The sequence below is a fragment of the Dioszegia hungarica genome, assembly GCF_025882075.1.
Source record: "Dioszegia hungarica strain PDD-24b-2 chromosome Unknown MKK02contig_8, whole genome shotgun sequence".
Taxonomy (NCBI): domain Eukaryota; kingdom Fungi; phylum Basidiomycota; class Tremellomycetes; order Tremellales; family Bulleribasidiaceae; genus Dioszegia; species Dioszegia hungarica.
The window spans coordinates 1,560,905-1,581,098 of NW_026515770.1; the positions used below are offsets into that span (position 1 = coordinate 1,560,905).

General features: G+C 57.5%; 8 protein-coding genes across 8 annotated transcripts; 3 read left to right on the forward strand and 5 right to left on the reverse strand.

Annotated features, from left to right (window-relative positions):
• Positions 1-19: 19 nt before the first annotated feature.
• Positions 20-3,438, forward strand: MKK02DRAFT_36762 (uncharacterized protein; the record flags this gene model as incomplete). The annotated part of the gene is made up of 11 exons (XM_053089490.1): positions 20-257; positions 303-362; positions 395-1,086; positions 1,130-1,327; positions 1,362-1,622; positions 1,669-1,989; positions 2,023-2,211; positions 2,245-2,756; positions 2,802-2,932; positions 2,981-3,141; positions 3,199-3,438. 11 exons carry the CDS (start codon positions 20-22, stop codon positions 3,436-3,438), a joined length of 3,003 nt encoding a protein of 1,000 aa, XP_052945378.1.
• A 48-nt stretch (positions 3,439-3,486) lies between these two features.
• Positions 3,487-4,865, reverse strand: MKK02DRAFT_44295 (CYTH-like domain-containing protein; the record flags this gene model as incomplete). Its single annotated transcript, XM_053092873.1, has 5 exons — positions 3,487-3,657; positions 3,704-3,804; positions 3,857-4,151; positions 4,204-4,253; positions 4,310-4,865. The coding sequence occupies 5 exons, from the start codon at positions 4,863-4,865 to the stop codon at positions 3,487-3,489; spliced, it is 1,173 nt and encodes a 390-aa protein (XP_052945379.1).
• A 362-nt stretch (positions 4,866-5,227) lies between these two features.
• Positions 5,228-8,865, reverse strand: MKK02DRAFT_32986 (uncharacterized protein; the record flags this gene model as incomplete). The annotated part of the gene is made up of 7 exons (XM_053088620.1): positions 5,228-5,547; positions 5,595-6,078; positions 6,125-6,430; positions 6,477-6,797; positions 6,847-7,049; positions 7,106-7,309; positions 7,353-8,865. The coding sequence occupies 7 exons, from the start codon at positions 8,863-8,865 to the stop codon at positions 5,228-5,230; spliced, it is 3,351 nt and encodes a 1,116-aa protein (XP_052945380.1).
• A 567-nt stretch (positions 8,866-9,432) lies between these two features.
• Positions 9,433-11,959, reverse strand: MKK02DRAFT_26585 (putative SNF1A/AMP-activated protein kinase; the record flags this gene model as incomplete). Its single annotated transcript, XM_053087221.1, is given in 10 exon segments — positions 9,433-9,645; positions 9,689-10,113; positions 10,129-10,395; positions 10,439-10,873; positions 10,908-11,026; positions 11,071-11,202; positions 11,255-11,355; positions 11,419-11,515; positions 11,565-11,706; positions 11,812-11,959. The coding sequence occupies 10 exon segments, from the start codon at positions 11,957-11,959 to the stop codon at positions 9,433-9,435; spliced, it is 2,079 nt and encodes a 692-aa protein (XP_052945381.1).
• Positions 11,960-12,263: 304 nt separating this feature from the next.
• Positions 12,264-13,892, forward strand: MKK02DRAFT_44297 (5'-AMP-activated protein kinase beta subunit, interation domain-containing protein; the record flags this gene model as incomplete). Its single annotated transcript, XM_053092874.1, has 5 exons — positions 12,264-13,093; positions 13,144-13,358; positions 13,403-13,506; positions 13,542-13,763; positions 13,809-13,892. 5 exons carry the CDS (start codon positions 12,264-12,266, stop codon positions 13,890-13,892), a joined length of 1,455 nt encoding a protein of 484 aa, XP_052945382.1.
• A 165-nt stretch (positions 13,893-14,057) lies between these two features.
• On the reverse strand, positions 14,058-14,749 carry MKK02DRAFT_44298 (putative ribosomal protein S12; the record flags this gene model as incomplete). Its single annotated transcript, XM_053092875.1, has 4 exons — positions 14,058-14,080; positions 14,141-14,213; positions 14,262-14,524; positions 14,581-14,749. The coding sequence occupies 4 exons, from the start codon at positions 14,747-14,749 to the stop codon at positions 14,058-14,060; spliced, it is 528 nt and encodes a 175-aa protein (XP_052945383.1).
• A 302-nt stretch (positions 14,750-15,051) lies between these two features.
• Positions 15,052-18,403, forward strand: MKK02DRAFT_44299 (uncharacterized protein; the record flags this gene model as incomplete). Its single annotated transcript, XM_053092876.1, has 7 exons — positions 15,052-15,149; positions 15,201-15,930; positions 15,993-16,528; positions 16,590-16,755; positions 16,807-17,014; positions 17,065-17,828; positions 17,879-18,403. The coding sequence occupies 7 exons, from the start codon at positions 15,052-15,054 to the stop codon at positions 18,401-18,403; spliced, it is 3,027 nt and encodes a 1,008-aa protein (XP_052945384.1).
• A 53-nt stretch (positions 18,404-18,456) lies between these two features.
• MKK02DRAFT_44300 (uncharacterized protein) lies at positions 18,457-19,621 on the reverse strand (the record flags this gene model as incomplete). The annotated part of the gene is made up of 5 exons (XM_053092877.1): positions 18,457-19,046; positions 19,104-19,187; positions 19,237-19,330; positions 19,374-19,474; positions 19,528-19,621. The coding sequence occupies 5 exons, from the start codon at positions 19,619-19,621 to the stop codon at positions 18,457-18,459; spliced, it is 963 nt and encodes a 320-aa protein (XP_052945385.1).
• Positions 19,622-20,194: the final 573 nt, after the last annotated feature.

Here is a 20,194-nt window from a genome sequence, read left to right on the forward strand (position 1 = left end):
CGAACATACATATAGCACAATGTCGCCCTCGAGAGGCGTACGGACGCTCCTTAGCCTGATTTTCTTCCTTAGCGTCCAGGTTCTGGCCATTCAAGCGAATCTCGCCGGGGTGGTAGACTGGCACAAACCGCTAATTGGTACACCTCTGCTCGACCCAAGTCCACCGAGCTTCATCGATACACCGCAAGGCAAGCGTGTTGTCGCTATCACCAGAAGTAATGTGCTGGCATGCCTGAGTGCTGAGTCCGGAGAAATAGGTGTGTCCGCCTAGACTGAAGGACAGGTGCAATGCTGACGAGCAGCTTGGAGACATCTGTTGGAACACGATGATCCTGTGGTCAGCTATCACGCGAACAAGGACAGTGAGTAAAGCCGAAAGCAAAGCTGACGTTAGCCATACTACTGCTATCTGGCCCATCAGCAACTACGGCTCGTCTATTCAACTCCACAACCGGAACCGCCATCTGGGAACGGACGCTCCTCTCCGCATCTTCTGCTCACCTCACCAATCCCGTCCACCTTGGTACCGACGCCTTCTTTACAGCCGAAGATGTTCCTTCAGTAATCGTTCTCTCAGGAGGGAGGCGAGTGAGTAAGCTTCGACTCTCGGACGGCTTCGAGGATTGGGCTATGGAGGCTCCAGGCGTGGGCGACAATATCCTCTTTAAACAGCTTCACGTATCCGATCAAGCGGTCCACATCTTGGCGGTCACCAACTCCTTTACTTCCCTCACCCTTACCACCCTCACTCTCGACCTCCTCACTTCGCAGCCCCTGGACGACTTTGCGCAAATCCCCTGCCTGCTCGAAGCGCCCGAAAATGCGATGCTGGTTGGTTCGGATATCCCTGGATCAGTAAGGGTGGTATGGCTCGAGGTCGGTCGGATCAAGGTAACATACATCGGACCGGGAGGATATGTGGGGAATACCAAGGATCTCCTGCCGACCTCGGGGCGGTACTACGACAAGATCGTCGCTGCGGGAACCAGGGCGTCGGGTCTGTTGTTGGGTATGGCGCAGGGCGGAGAGATCACTGTACTGGATGTAAGGGAGGGCGGCAGACGAGTGACCGTATGGGAGGGCACGGTAAGCTGGCTCCGCCTAATTCAGGATATAAGCTGATTATCAGGGCGATGTGGCAGATAAGTCTCCCAGCGTGTACTCGTCCGCTCTCACCGAGACCGGCGTCGTCTTTTCGCGGATGTACTGGTCCTTCAAGAACTCATGGAGTGTCATCGAAGCCATGTCAGTGTCTTTTGAGGGGGATATCATACAGAGCGGATACACCTACTCCTTCGACACTGCCGAGCATGGCGTTGTCCTAGCGGTAAGTCCTACGCTCGGATTTGGCTCATCACCAGGCTGCCGTATCGCCCATGCTTCCGTTCGAACAAATCTCCGCACGGAATGAGTTCATGCCTACCCTCATGATCACAACGTCATCTGGCGCTATGCAGCTGGTTCACGGCCAGGGCATAGCGTGGCAACGAGAGGAAAGTTTGGCGGATATCGCTGCCACCCGCTTTGTCGACCTCGGCGAGCCGGAAGTAGAGGAGACGGGGACTTTACTAGCGGAGGAAGGCTTTTTCGCTCGGACGACACGGCATATGCTAGCGCTCCGCGTGAGTGTTGGATCTCCTAGTCTACATTTGCCGAGCTGATCAGCAGAAACTCCCTGGATACGTCTTCGGATTCGTCCAGCGACTTACTACATCTTCCTACTCTTCGGCCCAGCGCACCACACCTCTTACACTCGGCAAGCTTCATCGGGACCAGTTCGGCTTACAGAAACTGCTTGTTGTAGCCACGAAAAATGGCAAGCTCTTCGCTATCGACTCTGCGAATGGCAACATCGTTTGGTGCCGCAACCTCGGCGTCACGACTGATCACGGTGCCGAGTTGTCCGTCAAGGGTTTATGGAATGTCCGAGGCGTGGATGAGGGAGAGGGTGCACTGCTGGCAGTTCTCGCAACGCGCACGACCGAGAATGTAAGCACCTGTAGATTCTTTGCTGATTTTCAGTCTACCAGTACGGTCGCTTTCCACGTCGAAGCTCTGACCGGTATGGTGAAGGGTGATCAGCATGCTCAGACCGGCTTGCCGACCGGGAAGGAGATCTTTGAGGGAGAGTCAGAGTCTGCGTTCCTCGTTCCGTTCGAGAACTGCGGCACTAAGATTAAGGTGCTCGCTGTTGTCAGCGAGGACAAAAAGGTGAGCCACGCACTCTGAAGTCGCTGATGCCAGATTCACATCTTCCCGAAATGTAAACAGGTCGCCGCCGGTCTCTTCGGCATGTCGTCCGAGCTCTTCTTCACCACGATGTGGGCTAGCCTGGATGGACCGGTCCTCTCCGGCCACTCGCCCTCATCGACTATCGGTGACTTCACCCTCGCCACCACTCCCCTGTGGTCTCGACAGCCAGTTGTCGGTGAGGTGCTGATCTCCTCTACGCCCGTCGTTTTTGACAATATCGCATCGTATGGCCGGCCTCTCGGCGGCAAGGCGGTGCTATACAAGTACCTCAACCCTCACCTCGTCGATCTCGCCTCGACTCACGCAGAGAAGGGGTACGGCAAGGTCGAAGTGCTCGACTCTACTTCTGGACGAGTGGTATACTCTGCTCAAGTCGACGGCGCCCGCGGGGACGTCAAAACGGCGATGGTAGAGAATTGGCTGGTATTTGCATGGAAGGGCGAGGATGGGTGGCGGATCACTAGTGTGGAGCTATACGAGGACGCTCAGGGCAAGGGGCAGACGTGAGTGTCCCGTTACCGATCAACGGCAGTGTGCTGACACTAAAGACCCGGCTCTTCCAGCTTTGGATCCGCGCATGCCATCAAGACCGCGGAGCGAACATTCTTCCTTGGCTATGGGGTCAAGTCGCTCGGGTTTACCACCTCAAAATTCGGTATCACCGCCAAGGAATTACTTGGTGAGTATCGTAGTAACATCTTCCTGGTCTTCGGCTTACGCTCCTTAGTCGTCAATGATCGGAACCAAGTTTCATCGATACCCCGCCGTCTGCTCGACCCGCGCCGACCCAAGGGAAAGCCGACTTCAGCAGACAAGGAGGAGATGCTCATCCCATACGACTCTGTCATATCGCATGACCCCAGACACGTCGTTTCGCATAAGAACCAGGTAATTTGCCGATCGGACGGTTCATCCGGAAGCAGAGACATAGGCTGACTCCATCAGGTCCTTGGCGCTGAACACCTCTACACCTCCCCTACCCTGGCCGAGTCTACCTCGCTCCTCTTCGCCTACGGTCTGGACCTCTTCCTCACCCGCGGCCTCACGCCAAGCGGGACCTTCGACATCCTATCCGACAGTTTCAACAAGGTGCAGATCTTGCTATCCCTCGCGGTACTCTCAGTGGGGATAGCAGTCGCCAAACCGGCCGTGCGACGCAAAACGCTCAAAATGCGATGGTACTAGAAGCGACATGACATATATGCATGAAGCTATACATGGGCAGTTCGGATGTCATCTGACGATATTCCTGATGAGGATTCGGGCAGAGTCGAGGATGGATGTGACCATGTCGTCGTACTGATTTGGCTCGCCTCTGAGCTCTTTTTCACCCTCTGCAATGAGAGCCGGGACATTGACGACTTCTATTTCCACCTCGAAGGTTTCTGTTGTATTTCCATTACTCTGTCAAAATCAGCTTCGGCTTCACGCTGTAGGAAGGGAGACGTACCAGTTGCTTCACGAAGGTGAGATCAATCTGGACCAATTGATGTCGATAACACGCCCTGTCCTTCTCTCGGGTCATCAATGGCTGACCTTCTGGCATCTCACCTACAGTTATCAGCTCGGGATTAGCCGCAATCGTGGCCATCCGCTGACTTACAGCTCTCTTCAGTGCTCACGCTGACCCTAAAATCCAGCGCTTCCAGCCCATTCGCGACGTTCAGATCCGCCACCTTCCGCTTCTTGATACACGCAACGACTTCGCCAGTGGCCATATCCCTCGATACCCGTGTCTTGGAGTTGCCGGGCGAAGCGTAAAATGTATCAGCCTGTCGAGCGCGGAAGAACTTGATAGGGTAAGGGCGGGCGGGGTCGGCGAGGTCGAAGCCGGATCGAGAGGCGTGGGATTGAGCGGTGGCTTCGTTTAGAAGCTGATTGAGTGATGTGTGTTGGGCCTGTAGATGTCAGCAGATGCGACTGCCGAGACTCGGCAAGCAATGGACCTACCTTGGACATGTCGGAGCGGAAAGGTCCAACTTTGAAGTCGGCAGGTAGTACTGTCATCTCAGCTCAGGATACATTCAGAGGGGTTTCACCCAGCGAGCCAACTCACTAAGTTCCGTCATAGCGGGCAGACTAATCCGCTTCCATCTTTGCCCAGACTCGACCGGCGTGGAGATCTGCCCCAGCTTGACTTCCACCTCGACATCGTTCCTTCCTCTACACATTTCCAGAAGAAACTCCCCAATCGTCCTCGTGACAGGGTTACGAGCCGTCATGCCAAAGAAGGAGCCTCGGATGGGTTCTGGGACGAGAGGTCTATGTGTCCGAGGAGGAGCAGCAGCGGGCTCGTCCGTCTCCTCCCGCGGCCTTTTACGGGCTGACGAGGTGGGGTCTTCCCTGTCTCGACGTTGGGGCTGGTATGCGGCTGGACGAGCAACGCTAGCTTGCGCGTGCGAAGGTTCGCCATTCGAGCCATGCGAGGCAGTCTCGCCCGACCTGTCATATCGAGGCGAGGTACCGTCCGCTGACATTGCGTGAGGGAGTGGGACGGAGGGGTCGATATCGGGCGAGGCGTATCGCTGGGTCGGGGATAGGTAGCCGTGTGTTGGTCGAGCAGGTATGTTTCCGAAGTATGGTGGTCTATCGTGTATGGGCGTGTATGGCATCTGGCTGGTGCGATATGATCAGAAGAGCGAGCGCTGGCTTGCTGCTGCTGAAGCTGCGACAATTATTGATGAAGGTCGGAAGCCACGTGTTGTGAGGAATGTTACGGTGCAATGTGGGTGACGCTCAACGGGTTGACTGAGGTGCCCAGATCAACGGGTACGACATTCTGTTCGGAAGTGTCTCTTATGCTTACACTGGCTCGCAGGATGCCCGGATCCTGGTATTAGGCTGGAGCGAACGAAAAACTTGGGAGAACAGGGGACCATTAACCATGTTCATCAATAATTTTCATCCCAATTGATATCCGTCTCCCTATCTCTTCTCTGCCTCAAGGACCATCCTATCTCTGACCTCGGTACGCTCAAGCCCTCGTATCCACCCTCGCCGGTCCATCCCCATATCCTCCCCCACTTCCCGCCCCACTCCCACCCCCTTGCCTCGGTATCGCAGCATACCTCGACCCGCCACCTCCACTCCCTCCTCCTCCGCCGCCGCTACCACTACCCCCTACACCCGCAGCCGCAGCGCTGAGCTCCCGCTCAATCTTCTCTTGATACGCATCATAAGCGTACGTGATGGGTTTGTGGAAGAAGACATCGTCGGCGGTGACGCTCTCTTCCGAGGAGGATTTGGACGAGTCTTCCTTTTTGCCCGCAAACATGTCGTTCGGGTCAAAGTGGTCTATTTCATCAGCTGAGTCCGCATTCCATGTTCTCATAATAGCTCACTGTCTGGATCAACGGGCGCAGCGGGTCGTTTTCCTAAGGCTTTTCGACTAGGCTTGAGCGGCACGCTCGGTACCGATTCCTCATCGGCATCTACATCGGCCGACGCCGACGCCTGTTTGCCAGGCTCGAGGTTCGCCGGTGTTGTCCAGCCAGCATGACCCGCCGAAGAGGATTTGAGACTCGCACTGCTCCCAGTGGATTTGAAGGGATTAGGCAGGGGACGAGGACGAGCGCCGAGCGGTGAAGCAGGACGCCTGCCGGGAGAGGACGACACCTTTGGCGGCGGGACGAGCTGATCAGGACTGGGCGTTCTTGAGCGGGATGGATGCGTCGAGAAGCTTTGCGGAAGGGGGAGGTTGTGTGCACGTGGTGAGGCCGGGATACGCCCAGCGGGAGAGGGCGAGCGGGACGATGATGCCTGAGCGGTCTGGCCGGCACTGAGGAAGCCCTTGATCGGTTGTTGCTGCTCATATCTTGACGGATCCTGTCTTATCAGCTCTCTATCCCGTGCTCAGAACTAGTCAACTCACATCTCGACCCATCCTCACATCCTTCTTGCTCCGCTCGCGCACCTCACTCATCTCCCTCTGCTCCATCGCCATCCTATCCAGCTCATCATGCTGTCGAATCGCCTCTGACAACGCCGCGTGCGCTTCAAACAACGCAGCCAGCGCTTGCTCCTCGATCGTGATGGTCTCTGAAACGGGTCGAGTGGCCGGCTCGAGCGACAGACCGTTCATCATGGTCCGTTCGCGTGAGCTACGCGCTTCCGCCTGCGCCCAGTCCATCTGGTTCGTGAGGGATTCGTGGGCGTGGAAGCACTTGTTGTAGAACTCCTATCTCGTCAGCTTTGTTGCACATTTACGTTACACGACAGCTCACCCTGACGATCGGTCGTTCCAGCAACTCTTCCGGCCGACTATACACCAACGCCTCGCTCAGCACCCGCGCGGCCTCCTTCCCTGCTATGCTCTCCTCGATGAGTCGACGCATGTCCTCGCCGTGACTAGGCAGATTGGCGTATCCTGGACCGGGCGGACGATCTTCCTGCTGATTTGGGGGGTATCCGCCATTGCCTCCGCCGCCGTACATTTGCTGAGATTGACGTTGTTGATTATCGTACTCGCCCTGTCGATCGAGTATCTGCGTAGGGTACTGAGCCTCGGGCGTGAAGATTTCGTGGTCATCCGGGAGGGGCCGGCCCTGGAAATGTCAGCTTGCCACCGACGATGAAATAGGTCTCGCAGCTTACGCTATCCGGCTCTTGTGGCAGCTTGACCTTCTTCCACAAATCCACTAATGGCTCACACCCCTTCTCTCCGCCAAAGTTGTACGCCAGATCAGCGAGGATGTCCGTAATCGTCCGGTGGGTGTTTGGATTGACGAGCGCCTTTTGCGGTGAAGCGAGAAGGATGGGTTCCAGGCAAGCGAGGACTTTCTTGCTGGCAGCGTGCGCTGTGATGTCAGCTAGTACTTCGACCAAAGTCATATGTGTGTGTGTATAAGCTCACGTCGAACAGCGGGAACATTCCGCATCATCAACAACCACACCACTGCCGCCGCCCGCCGCTCGCCTTCGTTACCGTGCTTGAACTGTTTCCGGATCGACCTTGCCGCGTCTTTGCAGACCGTCTCGGTCGCGTCCGAGTGGTTCATGCGATCGCAGACGACGTAGACTGCCGAGAATGACGGATCGGGATGTGCGCAGAGCATTTCTGCCAAATTAGCTCTGCTCGCGAGGCGTAAATAGAAACCCACGAATAGCGGCCGAGACGTCCTTTGCAGCAGTAGGATCCTTGCTTTCGTGATCCCGGAAGAACATCCTCCCTGCCATCCTCCCCCGCTGCTCGTCCTCCATGACCATCGCCGAGCCCATGTTCGGCGTGACCCCATTCGGACCTTGGACGCCCGGTGGAGCAGTCACAGAGTATCCCGTCTGGTTCACCGTGTGATTTTGTGCACGGGACCAGTCGAAGCTTCTCCTCCCTCCTCCAGACTCCTCCTTCACCCCCAGATGATCCTTATCCCGCCCCTTATCCTTATCCTTCTCCTTCTCCTTCTTACCCGCCGCCCAGCCCATATCCATCCCCCAGAACTTCTTCTTCTCTTTATCCTTCCCAATAACCGGCGTGGCTTGCTGATCCTCATACATGACCTGATGGGATGGCGGAGGTGGGAGGGAGAGCTGCCGCAGCTCATCTTCCATCGGCGAGTATGCGTCTGGGGCGCCCCCGGGACCCTGGAAGGGATGTGGATGAGCCATAGGGAAGGTGTTTGGAGGACTAGCGTATGAGTGGGCGAGGGGAGACCGGATCGGCTGTGTCTGGTGATTGTTCGATGACTTTGGCGCGGCGATGGAGTGGCCCAAGCTCGACTCGACATCGCTGCCTCGTACCGAGCCCGAAGCGGAGCTGTAGCCCCGATCCCGTCCCGTCCGACCGCCCGAAATGAGGTCTTCCGGATGTTGCTGCGAGTGCAAGCTGGACTGGGAATGGCCCATCGGTGACCGGGGATGATAATTGGGTGTAGCGGGCCGAAGGGCTGCAGGGGGTGTAGGCGGCCGGGCGCCAGGAGGGAGATAGAGCTGCATCGAGGAGGGAGAGGAGCGGCCGGAGCCATCACCGCCTGGGGTACCGCTCTGCATCGCGGGAGCGGATGGTATAGGTAGAGGCGGGGTATGACTCCGAGCGCCATACGGCTCCGGACTGATCGACTGGGCGTACCGCTGTTGCTGCGCATGGGGCACGTTTGGGGGGAGGACGGTCCATGCGCTATCGGGCGATGAGAGCTCCGAGGGTTGTTCGTAGAAACGGCTCTGGACCGGTTGGGGCGGTGGAGGTGGGTAGGGCAGCGACTCGTGTTTCGCCTGAATGGTACCGAGAGGCCCTTGCTGCTGTTGCCGCTGCATCTCCAGCATGCTCGGCGCCGTCTCCCGATCCTTCTTCCCTCTCCTGCTTAGCCGCCTCATCGGTCCGCCTCCGCCTCCGCCTCCGCCCGCGCTGCCATGCCCTATATCCACCGGGAAAGGTGTGACGCTCGGCGCCGAGTTCCCACCAAACCAGCTCTTCCCGCCTCCGCCTCCGCCCCCTCCCACAGCCTCAGTCTGGGGATGCCCATGCCCCTCGAGCCGGGCAGAAGGTGCTGACTTCTTCCCCGGTCCGATACCATTCGACGTAGGCTGAGATTGTGGCTGTTGTTGTTGGGAGGCAAAGTCGATGGGGGGCGGGAGGGGGTCGACGATAGGTTTGGATGTCCGGAATAACCGCTTCATCTTGGCCGATGAAGCTGTTCCGACGGTTTACGAAGTGCCGGAGGCTATTTCCACTATGTAGATGGGTGGGAAGGGTGGTGCGCAAGGTGAAGGTCGGAGTCGTTAAGGTTCATGTACAAGAGAAAGGAGGGATGAGAATCAAGTAGCTGCCAGCCGAAGCAGTGCTCCTGCCTTGATCACTGCGTGAAGCTGTGATCCGATCGCAGCCCTTGCCAAGCGTAGGATCTGGGTGTCGCCGTCGTGCACGAGTACGTGTATGGTCGTTATATAAGGTCAGATAGGTATAGTCAAGCAGTAGCAAGCGAGTGTATGCTGTGCATCTGTTGGCTGGCTGGCCGCCGAGCGCAGCAACCACAAGCTCAAATGTGGGGTAATTAGGGTCCGCTATTCATATTCCCCGCATTTACTAATGAAATGGCCATTTCCTAACACCTCTGCCCATCTCTCCTTCGGAAGGCATGCATGCTATTCTATGCTTGAGGTTGAAGTCTTTAGTCGGTCTATATGCTACAAAGATTCACAGGAAACGCATTACAAACCCTGATCCTCGCTCGAAACCCCGTCCGCCTACCCACTGGCGAGCTCAGCGATGAGCTGACATGCCATCTCCAAAAAGTGGAATGGGCCCGACACACCCCCAATCCCCATCTCGCTCGGACCCCCTGGGGCAGTCCCGCCTTCTACCGGCGCGGCGTCGGGTGCTCGGTAGTACCCGATATTCCGGAAGTCGACGAGGTAGTTCTGCGAGTCTACCCGATAGAGCTGGAGATCCATCCTCACCTGCCAGGTCAGCATTGCGGAAATTAGCAAGGTGAGAACTTACCATGATATCCCCATACCTCGCACGCGTCTCCACCAAATACAGCCCCTGCGCCGCCTTCTCCACCGCCGCCGCCTCCTTCTTTGCTGGCGCTTTCCGTCCCATCTCGACCTTGGCCCCCGTCTCCCCCGTCCACTGCTCTATCGCAGCCTCCACCTCCTCCGTATACCCTCCAATCGAAGGGATGGGCGTCCCGATATCAGGCATACTGATCCCGTCCTTCCTGCGCCACTGCATGTTGAGAACGCCCAGCGTCTTGTAGATCTCCAACATGACTTCCATGGGTGGCGAGCGGGACCGAATGCCAAAGTGCCACCGAGGCTTCTGGAGGGGTTTGCCGTCGGGGCCGGTGTGCCGCGGTTGAGGCCCACGAGCGGCCTCTGCGGGATCTTGCTCATCGACAAGTGTAGCGGTAGAAGCGACCGATGCTGGAGATCAGCTACGACCCCGATGTTGCTGGTAAGACTTACGGGCGCGGCTGGTGTATCCTGGTAGACTACTGTTAAGGACGTCAAAGTGAGCGTTGGGGATATCCTGAATATCCCCCTCGAATTCCTCAATATCCAGCTCCTCCTGCCCATTCTGTGGTGTGCGGGTCTGGGGAGCAGGCCGGGGCAGTTCCGAATTCCACGCAGGCGGCGAAGAGGCCATAAAGTCCTCCATGGCCGTCGCCTCGTCTTCCTCCTCTTCAAGCTGATGCGCATTCAACGCTAACCTATCAGCCTCAATCACCTCGTCATGTAAACCACTTACAATCCTTGATGATCCTCCGGTGGTCCCTGACGAGCTGATACGCCACCTTGACCTGATTATCCCCCTCCTTCTGCAAAGCCCCCCAGACAATCTCTGGGCTATACGTCGAAATCTTCTCCAACACCTCATTCACGATATCCGGATCAATCACCCCCAAATCCTCCGTAAACACCAGCCCTTTACTCTCGGCGACCTTCTTCGGATCCGCCTGGCCCTCGTTGATGAGCAACAAAGTGGAGAGGTCGTCCATTGGTAAAGTCGGGAAACGATCCACTTCGGGTAAAGGCTGGAGATACCGCGGGAGGCGTTCTTGGAAGAAGGGCATTTGCTGGATCTCGGTAATGGTCGCTCGCTTGACGGGGTCAACGACCAGCATTCTCTTCAGGAGGTGCCTGGCGGGGTCGGTGATGTGTGAAGGAATGTGGAAGGCGCCGCCTACAATTAGCGATGGTCTGATAGGTGGACTTACTTTCTATCTTCTTGAAGAGGGACGGGATATGGTCGTCGTCGAACGGAAGCTTGCCGCAGAGGAGGACATACATGATGACTCCGGCGGACCAGACGTCGATCTCAGGTCCAGAGTAGAGTCTACCATCAGCACAAATCTCCGCTGGGTGCGAGACTGGACCTACTTGCCCGAGATAACCTCAGGTGCGGCGTAGTTGGGACTGCCACAGCTGGTCTTTAAGAAGTCTCCATCCGTCATGAGGTTCGACAATCCAAAGTCCCCAATCTTGATATTGTTGTGGTTGTCCAAGAACAGGCTAGATAGTCAGCTGGTGCCCATCTCGACTACGGGAGTTCACGCCAACCTACTTCTCAGGCTTGAGATCCCGATGGACGATGTGGTGTCGATGGCAATACTCTATCGCACCGATCATTTGCTGGAAGAATCTCCTGGCTTCACCTTCGGGCATCTTTTCGTCAGCTCACATTCTCCACAGCAGGCCAATGCGCCTAGCATGGTTGTTCGAGCTCACCCCTCCCTTGCCCTTCTGCACGATATAGTTGAATAGCTCTTCCCCAGCGTATTCCATCACCATAATGACGTCCGTCGGGGTGGTGATTACTTCATACCTAGACTATCAGCTATTGTCTTGACCCGAGAGACCACGAGCTAGCTCACAGCTTGATGATGTGAGGGTGCCTCAGCACCTTCAAATACTGGATCTCCCGCTTGACCCGCGCATTCATATCCGGCGTAGTGATCTTGGCGCGATTGATGAGCTTCAAAGCGACCTGGTGACCTGTGATCGAGTGAGTTGCCACTGAGCGGTCAGCCGAGATACATATGCAGGCCAGATGCGGGAGCTGGTCGAAGCGACCACAAGCTGTGCTACCGAGGTACCTGCCTGACGGAAGCGACAACTCACGCTTGACCTTCCCAAACGATCCAGTCCCCAGCGTCCGCTCGATAATATACTGCCCAATACGCGGCTTGGCCGCCGTTCTGGAGGATGAAGCGCTACCTGCCGTCCTGGTCCGCTGGCCAGGCAGGGGTGGGGCGGGTCGTGTGGCCATTGTGAGAGGAGCCGGCTCGGGGACGCTGGCTCAGTGGAAGGGGAGGGAATAGGTTCGGGATATCTCTTGACGTCTATGTGTATGCGCTCGGGACGTGGGGTTGGCTGCTATGTGGATGTGAAGAAGAAGTATGGTTGCTGGTCATTAGGATGGTCGAGTTAGCTATGATGCGCGGAATGGAGGGGCCCACTCAGGAATTGCCGAAAGTAGTAATTTTACTATAGGATCGCCATGACCTCGACTCCGCCTCTCACCTTCGGCTTCAACCCTCACGTCTACCTCTCTCACTAAGCATCAGAGCAGTATGGGTAACACGCCATCTCATCCACACGGCTCCCCCTCCCGGCCGTCCAGCGCTTCCCAACAGTCCCAACATGCAGCCTCCAACGCCGCACCCGGTCCAGGACCTACCAACCCTTCCTCCTCCTCCCCCTCGCCTGCCTCCACCCCTGCCTCCAACCGACACCCCAACCTCCGCCTTCCTATGCCATCTCGCCCCTCCCAATTCTCACAAGATTCCAACCCCACCTCTCCATCCGGCAACGCCCGTAACGCATCAGGCTCACCACGCCGCCGGAAATCACTCGAACTCCCCGACCTCAACAAATTGTCCTTCACGCCCGCAGCGCCGGTCGCTACCACCGCTACGACGACGAATCATCACCATCATCTCGCTACGCCCAACTCGGGGAGTAAGGGGCCGTCCCCGTCCGGAAATGTCCCAGCGCCGGCGGGGAGGAAGTGGCAGCATGTCCTAGGGGGTCGAGCTTCCCCGCTGGCGGGTGCGAACTCGCTGGGCGCAATGAGCAAGGTGGCTAGTGTCTCGGGGTCTGGATCTGGGGCACAGGGAACAGGAAAAGGAGCAATGGAAAGTGTGGGATCACCCTCGAAAGGGGCGACGCCGGATAACCCATACTTCCCTGCCTCGCCGTCTGGTCGGAGGGCGGGAGCACCGCCTCTCGTGGTTGCGATACCTGCCACGCCGCCGCCAAAGGAGCCCGAGCCGAAGAAGGCTGCCCTGCCAGATGACGGGTTGGTGGATGTCCCAGTACAGTGGACGGGAGGGGGAAAGGCGGTGTATGTAACGGGCAACTTTGCGGACAATTGGCGCAGCCGAATCAAGCTCAAAAAGAGGTGAGCTCACCCGTATTATCCCGCTCTTCGGACAATAGCTGACATTATAGTACCCACGACTTCAATACGATGCTCCGACTTCCGCCCGGGCAGTACCGCATGAAGTTCATCGTCGACGATAGCTGGCGGTGCTCCAAGCAGATCCCAACAGCTACAGACGACGACGGGACGCTCGTCAACTACATTGAGGTGGAGCCTGCAAAGACGGAGGAGGAGATCCAGGCGGAGTGGGCGATGGATGCCAAGCCTGTCTTGAAAGAAGAGGGTTCGTGCTTCTCCCATCTCCTTGATTCAGTGCTGACGCCACAGACGACGAGGGCCAATGGACATCCGTCATTCCCGCCCCGCTCGTCGCGTATCAATACATCGAAGAAATCCCTCTCAACCTGGACGAGCCCACATTCACCGCATTCGTCCATTCCGTCCCCCATATCTCGGCCGTTCCCAGCCCCCTACCCTCCCCCGTATCCTCGACAAAGTTATCGTCAATGCCGAGCCGCGCCGGCGGTCGTTTGATGAGTCGTCGAGTGGCGCCGGGCACGTCACGGCGGGATTGGACGATAATAGTATCCTGGCGGTCCCGAATCATGTGGTTCTGAATCACTTGACTGCGAGTGCGATCAAAAATGGGACGCTGGGCGTGGGGACGACGACGAGGTATAGGAAGAAGGTAGGTCAGGTCTGTGAGCGATTCAGGGGCATAGCTGATCAGCAGTACATCACCACCATGTTCTTCAAGCCGACTCTTGGTGATCTTATGGGCGACACGGCGCCCGCGCCTGAGCCGGCAAGTCAGTAGATTGAGGGACGTCAAAATGTAGCATTTAGCGAGTAGAGTCAAGGGGATTAGATTGTGTAAACATATAGAGGCAATGGGAGTCAGGAGTCATGCAGCATCCATGATCCATGCCCGATGTCTCTGCCGCTGGAGCTCTCCGAACAGACTTCCCCGACAGCAATGCGTCTATGCCGTCTTGGGCATCTTGACTGGGACTGTTAGCCGATAGCCCATAATTACCTGAAAGCAGGAGAGAAAGCGCAACTGACCTCCATATTTCGATCTCGACTTTGTCCGTCCCGCAACCCCACTAGCATCCAGCGCACCCCTCACCACCTTGTACTATCTCGTCAGCTTCCTATCTTTTCCCCTCTTCACACCACGACTCACTCTCACACCAGGCAGATCCTTCGTCCGTCCACCTCGTATCAGAACCACACCATGTTCCTGCAAATTATGCCCTTCTCCAGGTATATACGCAATCGTACTCTTCCCCGTCGAGAGCTTGACACGGCACACCTTCCGGACGGCCGAATTGGGCTTTTTGGGCTTGGTGGTGTAGACCTTGGAGATGACGCCGCGTTTTTGAAAGCAGTCTTGCAGAAGGGGAGAGGAAGAGTACGTGGGTGTGGGTTGGCGGGCGCCTCGGATAGCTAGAGGTCAGCGGTTTCTACGGTGTAGAGGGAAGTTGGGGAAGGGGGTCACATACCCTGGTTCAAGGAAGTTGAAGCGCGAGGTGAAGAAGAGAAGGAGCGCGCAGGAAGGTGTTGAGCGATTGCTGTGCGGAAAGGTGTCCGAGAGGACGAAGCGATCGAGGATGGGCTTGAAGCTGCGCGGAGGGACAGCCGGGAGAAGGCGTTGGACAGCGTGGAAGCCATTTTTAGCGGGAGATTTTCGACAGAGTCTCTACTGAGCTTGTAGGCGCTCCTCTGACTGGCTCAGGGGCAGCTCTGTAGTAGGGGGTATAGCTTGGAGTGCAAGGGCAAGATATAGATGATAAACAGATGTTGGAGGTGAGATGGTTTACCAGCGAAATCTCAGTGCATGACGTGGGATTTCTCCCGCTTTGCCTCCACTCGTCTTTCCAACGGAAGCAAGGCATCCCACCTGAAGATTTCCGGTCCACTTGAGTCTTGCGCAGGCACTGGTCTGGTACATACCATACCATACTCTAGTAGCCATGTCAGAAGCAGACTTCATAGCCTTCCCGCCAGCCTCAGAGGCAGGCAGCTCAACGCCTAAAAAGACAGGCGGCCGAGCCTTCAAAGAACGCATCAAGTGAGCTGCTCCTCCATCCTAGACCAACCCCCTGCAGCGACTGACGGACAGCACCACCCTCTTTGTCTCTTCCCTTCCTTACACAGCCACCTCGACCGACCTCGTCACTCACTTCTCCTACCTCGGGCCAGTGCGTCATGGGTTCGTAGCCACCGACAAGGCGTCCGGCAAATCCAAGGGTGTCGGCTATGTCACCTACTCGCTCAAGGAGGACGCCGAGCAGGCGCTTCTCGAGCTGGACAATAAAGACTTTGGGGGGAATGGACGGAAGATCCGTGTAGGATGGGCAACGGCGCGTCCGGGCACACTGGAGCGGATCAAGAAGGCGGAAATCGCAGCGGAGGAGCCGGGGAAGGTGTATCAGCCTGGACTGAGGGTCAAGTCTATCGATACCTCGTCGGCGTCGACGTCGGCAGCGGGAGCGGCAGGGGTGAAGGTGGAAGAAGGAGAAGAAGGGAAGGATCCCAAGGCAATAAGGACGGTGGTCGTGTCGGGTCTGCCGGAGGTGACCAAGGCGGTCCTGTGGAAGAAGGTGCGCAAGGTGAATGAGGGGATTGAGGTGCTTTTCCCGGTGGAAGGGCAGGAGGGAGTGGCGCATCTCGTATTCCCGAGCCACGGGGAGGCGGTCAAGGGGATCGGAAAGCTGCATGGGCACACATACAAGGAGAAGATTGTGTCGGCGATGCTAAAGAAGCGGGTGGAGAAGCTGGGGATGGGGCAGGCGGCGGGTAAGGGCGTTAGTCACGCGGGACGTCTGATCGTCAGGAACTTGGCGTGGCATGTGAGTTTCTCTCAGCTTTGTCCAGCATTCTCTTGACTGTGGGTAGCTAAGCTGATATCTAGACTACCGAGCAAGATCTCCGAGCCACTTTCCTGCCATACGGTCCTATAAACTCCATCGACCTCCCCAAAGCCCCCTCCAACTTCCCCGAGCGGAACGGCAAAGACGCCAAGCCCCGAGCGCGCGGATTCGCCTTTGTCTGGTTTGTCGCCAAGACGGACGCCGAAAAGGCCATCGAGGGCGTCAATGGCAAGCCGATCAAATACGCCAGCGAGGCAGCGAGAGCGAATGCAAAGAAGGAGGAGGCGAGGGTGGTGGCTGTGGACTGGGCGTTGAGTAAGGACAAGTGGGAGGAGATCAAGAAGGACGGGGAGGGGGTCAAGAAGGAGGAGGCAGAGGAGGAGGGGTCAAGCGACGAAGAGGAGAATGGGGAAGAAGGGGAAGATGAAGATGTGGAGATGAAGGAGGGAGCGGAAGAGCAGGAGGAAGATGAGGACGTCAAGCCTGTCAAGCCGACATTGCCGACGGTGGATGTGGGGTCGACGCTTTTCATCCGGAATCTGCCCTTCGAGGTGACAGAGCAGGAGCTGAATACCTTGTAAGCTAATGTCTCTTCATATCGCTGAGCTAAGCGTAGTGCGAACGTAGCTGACATCCAGGTTCCGCTCTTTCGGCCCGCTTCGGTACGCTCGAATCACCATGGACAAGACAACCGGCCGGTCTCGCGGAAGCGGTTTTGTCTGTTTCTGGAAGACGGAAGATGCGGATGCGGCCATCGAGGAGGCTGAGCGGGTGAACCAGGAGACGGGCACCAACTCCACTCCTGTGAGTTGCCTGAGTCTGAACACTGCGAATCAGCTGGAACTGACACAATAGCTCGGAGGCGGAAACAACCCATTCGCACTTCCATCAGTTCTGACCGTCGACCCGTCCTCGAGTCTCGCTTCCCGCTTGGTCATCAATGGTCGGTCGCTCGAGGTTACTCGGGCGGTGACGAGGGAACAGGCGGGACAGATGAAGGAGGATGGCGAGCGAGCGAGGGCTACGGGCGATAAACGGAATACTTACTTGATGCGCGAAGGAGGTGAGTGAACATTGCCTGTTGGGAGCGAGTGACACAGCTGACCCTGACAGTGGTCTTCCCCAATTCCCCTGCGGCCGCTTCACTGCCCGCTGCCGAGCTCGAAAAGCGTCAAGAAGCCTTCAATGCTCGTCGCACCCTCCTCCGCTCCAACCCCTCCCTCTACATCTCCAAGACCCGTCTCTCGATCCGCCAACTCCCCCTCTTCGTCACTGACCGCACCTTGAAACGCCTCGCCATCCACGCTATCCGGACATTCGACGCCGAAGTCGAAGCCGAGACTCGCGAACCCCTGACGCGCATCGAAGAATTCGACGATACACTCTCGCCCGCCATTGCCGCGCGCGGCGACAAGGGCAAGAACAAGAAGAAGGCCGAGCGCGAGACGCCGGTCATCCAGAGTAAAGTCGTGAGGCAGACAGAGAAGGTGGATCCGTTGACGAACATGGGGCGGAGTAAGGGGTACGGTTTTCTCGAGATTCGGAGTCATCGCGAGGCGCTCAAGGTGCTGCGGTGGGCGAATAATAATGCGGAGATAGGGGAGTTGGTCTGGGGTTGGTGGAAGGAGGAAATGAAGGAGGTTCTGGAGCGGGCAAAGAAGGAGTTGGAGAGTCGGCGGAAGCCGGTCGAGGTCGCGGAAGAGGGGGAAGAGGGGAAGAAGGTGGAGGGTAAAGAGAAGGAGAAGGAGTCGATTGAGGAGTTGGAGGCGAGAGTGAGGAAGTTGGAGGAGAGGTCGAGGGAGGGTGATGATCGGAGTTCGGGGGGGATGAGGGGTGGGAAGACGTTGATGATTGAGTTTAGTATTGAGAATGTCCAGGTGAGTCTAACGTCTCGCCCTCTTTGTGCGAAACAGAGCTGATGGAGTAGGTCGTCAAGCGGCGAGTGGAGAAGATCACTACGGCTCGATCGGATTCTCGATCAGACCCTCGGCCGGCCAAGCGCGCCGCGGTCGACAGCGACGATGAGGGAGCTGCACCTGCACCCGCAGTCACTCGCGCCGCTGGCCCCGGAGGTCGAGATAGGTCTAAACGTCAGAGGACAGACGGACCTGCTCCATCAACTACCACACCAGCGGCAGATGGGGCTGCCCGTCGCGTCGAGAAGCGGGAAAAGGCAAATGCGAGCGGCAAGAAGCCACAGTGGAAGCCTCCTGTTCAGCAGTCCAACAAGGCGCCAGGGGAGAAGACGGCGAGAGGGCGGGAGAGGACAGAGAAGCGGGACAAGGAGCGGGCTGCTAAGGCTGCTGCGGCTGGCGGTGGCGGTGGAGCGGGAGGGGCAGCGGGAGGGGCACCGACAGAGACAAGCGGGGAGAAGAGGGGGATTGAGAAACAGGGGGCGAATTTGGGATCGATGATTGGCAGGAAGAGGCGGATGCGGAAGGGTGGGAAGTGATTGGACTCAGTGTATTGTTTGAGCTGTGTAGAGATGCATGACATCGAGAGAAACTACCGTACGGACGAGCTGCCGAACCCCGTTGCGCGCCGCATGTCCCCACTTCCCCCACCCATATCACTGCCCCACAGCCCTCCATCCCTGCTACCCCTATTCCGAGCCATGGCGGCCGTGCTCGGTCCGGGACCCGCGACGCCTTGCGTCGTCCCTGTTCCCCATCCACCTCTTTCGCGCTCTCTCTGTGGAGCTGCGGCGGCCGGAGCGGGAGTCCCTCGGGCCCGGTTGGCGAGGTACGCCCCTACCCCACCTGCAGCTAGGCCTGTGAAGAAGCCGGGTGCCCAGCCGGTCTGACCGGGCTGAGGGAGTGGCTGAGGGGTGGAAGAGGCTTTGGAGTAGGGTGGGGGTGGATGAGGGGAGTCGTCGCAGTCGCCTGGCCATCCTCCGCCGCCTGGACCCCATCCTCCGCCAGGCCCACCTCCACCTCCCCCACCCGGCCCCCCTGGACCTGGACCACCAGTCCCAAATAATGCAGGAGGGGTCCATCGGGGATAGACCGACTTCATGACATTACGAATAAGGGAGTAGAGGATGATGCCGGATATGGCGAGAAAGAGGAGGTTGAAGGCGTTGTCGAATAGCTTGCCTGGGTTATCAGCTACGTCTTGTCTCATCCAGCAGGTAGCTGGCTGCTCATACGTACTTGGCTTTCGAGGTAACATGGGAGGATCATCCCGCTCTAGACTGCCATCTATCCGCACGAGGTCATATGTCAGCCCGCAGGACCCTGATCGTTAGCTCATTGCGAAGGTCACCGCATCATACAGCTAGCGTACCGTGTAGGATGTTACTATCTCCAGGCCGTTCCCAGCCTTCGCAGCTAACGTCCACTTTGCCAAATCTCAGTCCAGTTGGGAGATCCGCTTCGCACTTCCCATCAGCTCCATATACGTTCCGAAAGGCGACAGCTCACCTTCCACTGAAACCCGCCCATCCCGTCGCTCCCTATGTTCTCGCATAAGATATTGGCAGGCTGATATCGAGCACAAGGAGCACCGACACATGTCTGTTGAGCTGCCGGAGTCAGCCGAGGCGACCAGGTGGAAGTCCAGGGAAGAGGAACCCACGGATCGGGTCGGTTCGTCTTGCGACTGTATACGCGTCGGAGTGGAAGTTGACGTAGCGGACCGCAGCGAGGGGGACTTTTCTGTTGGCTGCCATTGCGGTTCGATCCCGTGGTAGATGCAAGGCAAGATCGGGGATCTTCAGTAGATGAGAGATGTATGGTCGAGCATATGAGCAGCATAGCAACTTTCTCCTTCCACGTCGCGCTGCGCGCGCGTTGACAGGCGTCATCGGAGAGGTTACGTAACGAGCCTTTACCCCGCGCGTTTCAGATCCGCCTCTCAAGCGTCGAAATCTTATCCCCCCCCCCCTTCAGCCTCCCAATCACCTTCGTATCATACATCTATCCAGCGCCTCTTGTCTTGCTCGACCAGCTTATCATTGGCAGCCCTCCCCAACTCTTCAGCCATTAACATGCCACCGCAGTATCGCGAACACAGCTCCCCCGACTCGGATGAACCAGGAGGCCCCGCCCAATCCGCCAACCCGAAGGCCGCTTCTGACAGAGAAGGCGGATCGAGCTGAACAAGCTGAACTACCCTAAGCGACAGCCGGTGTGCCGCGTTGTCAATGCCTTAGAGCTTGAACAATGGGAGGTATGCTCGCACTCATTCCCACTCGTATCAGCCGCGTAGCGCTTAATTACTTATCGCTGATGCAATCAGGAGT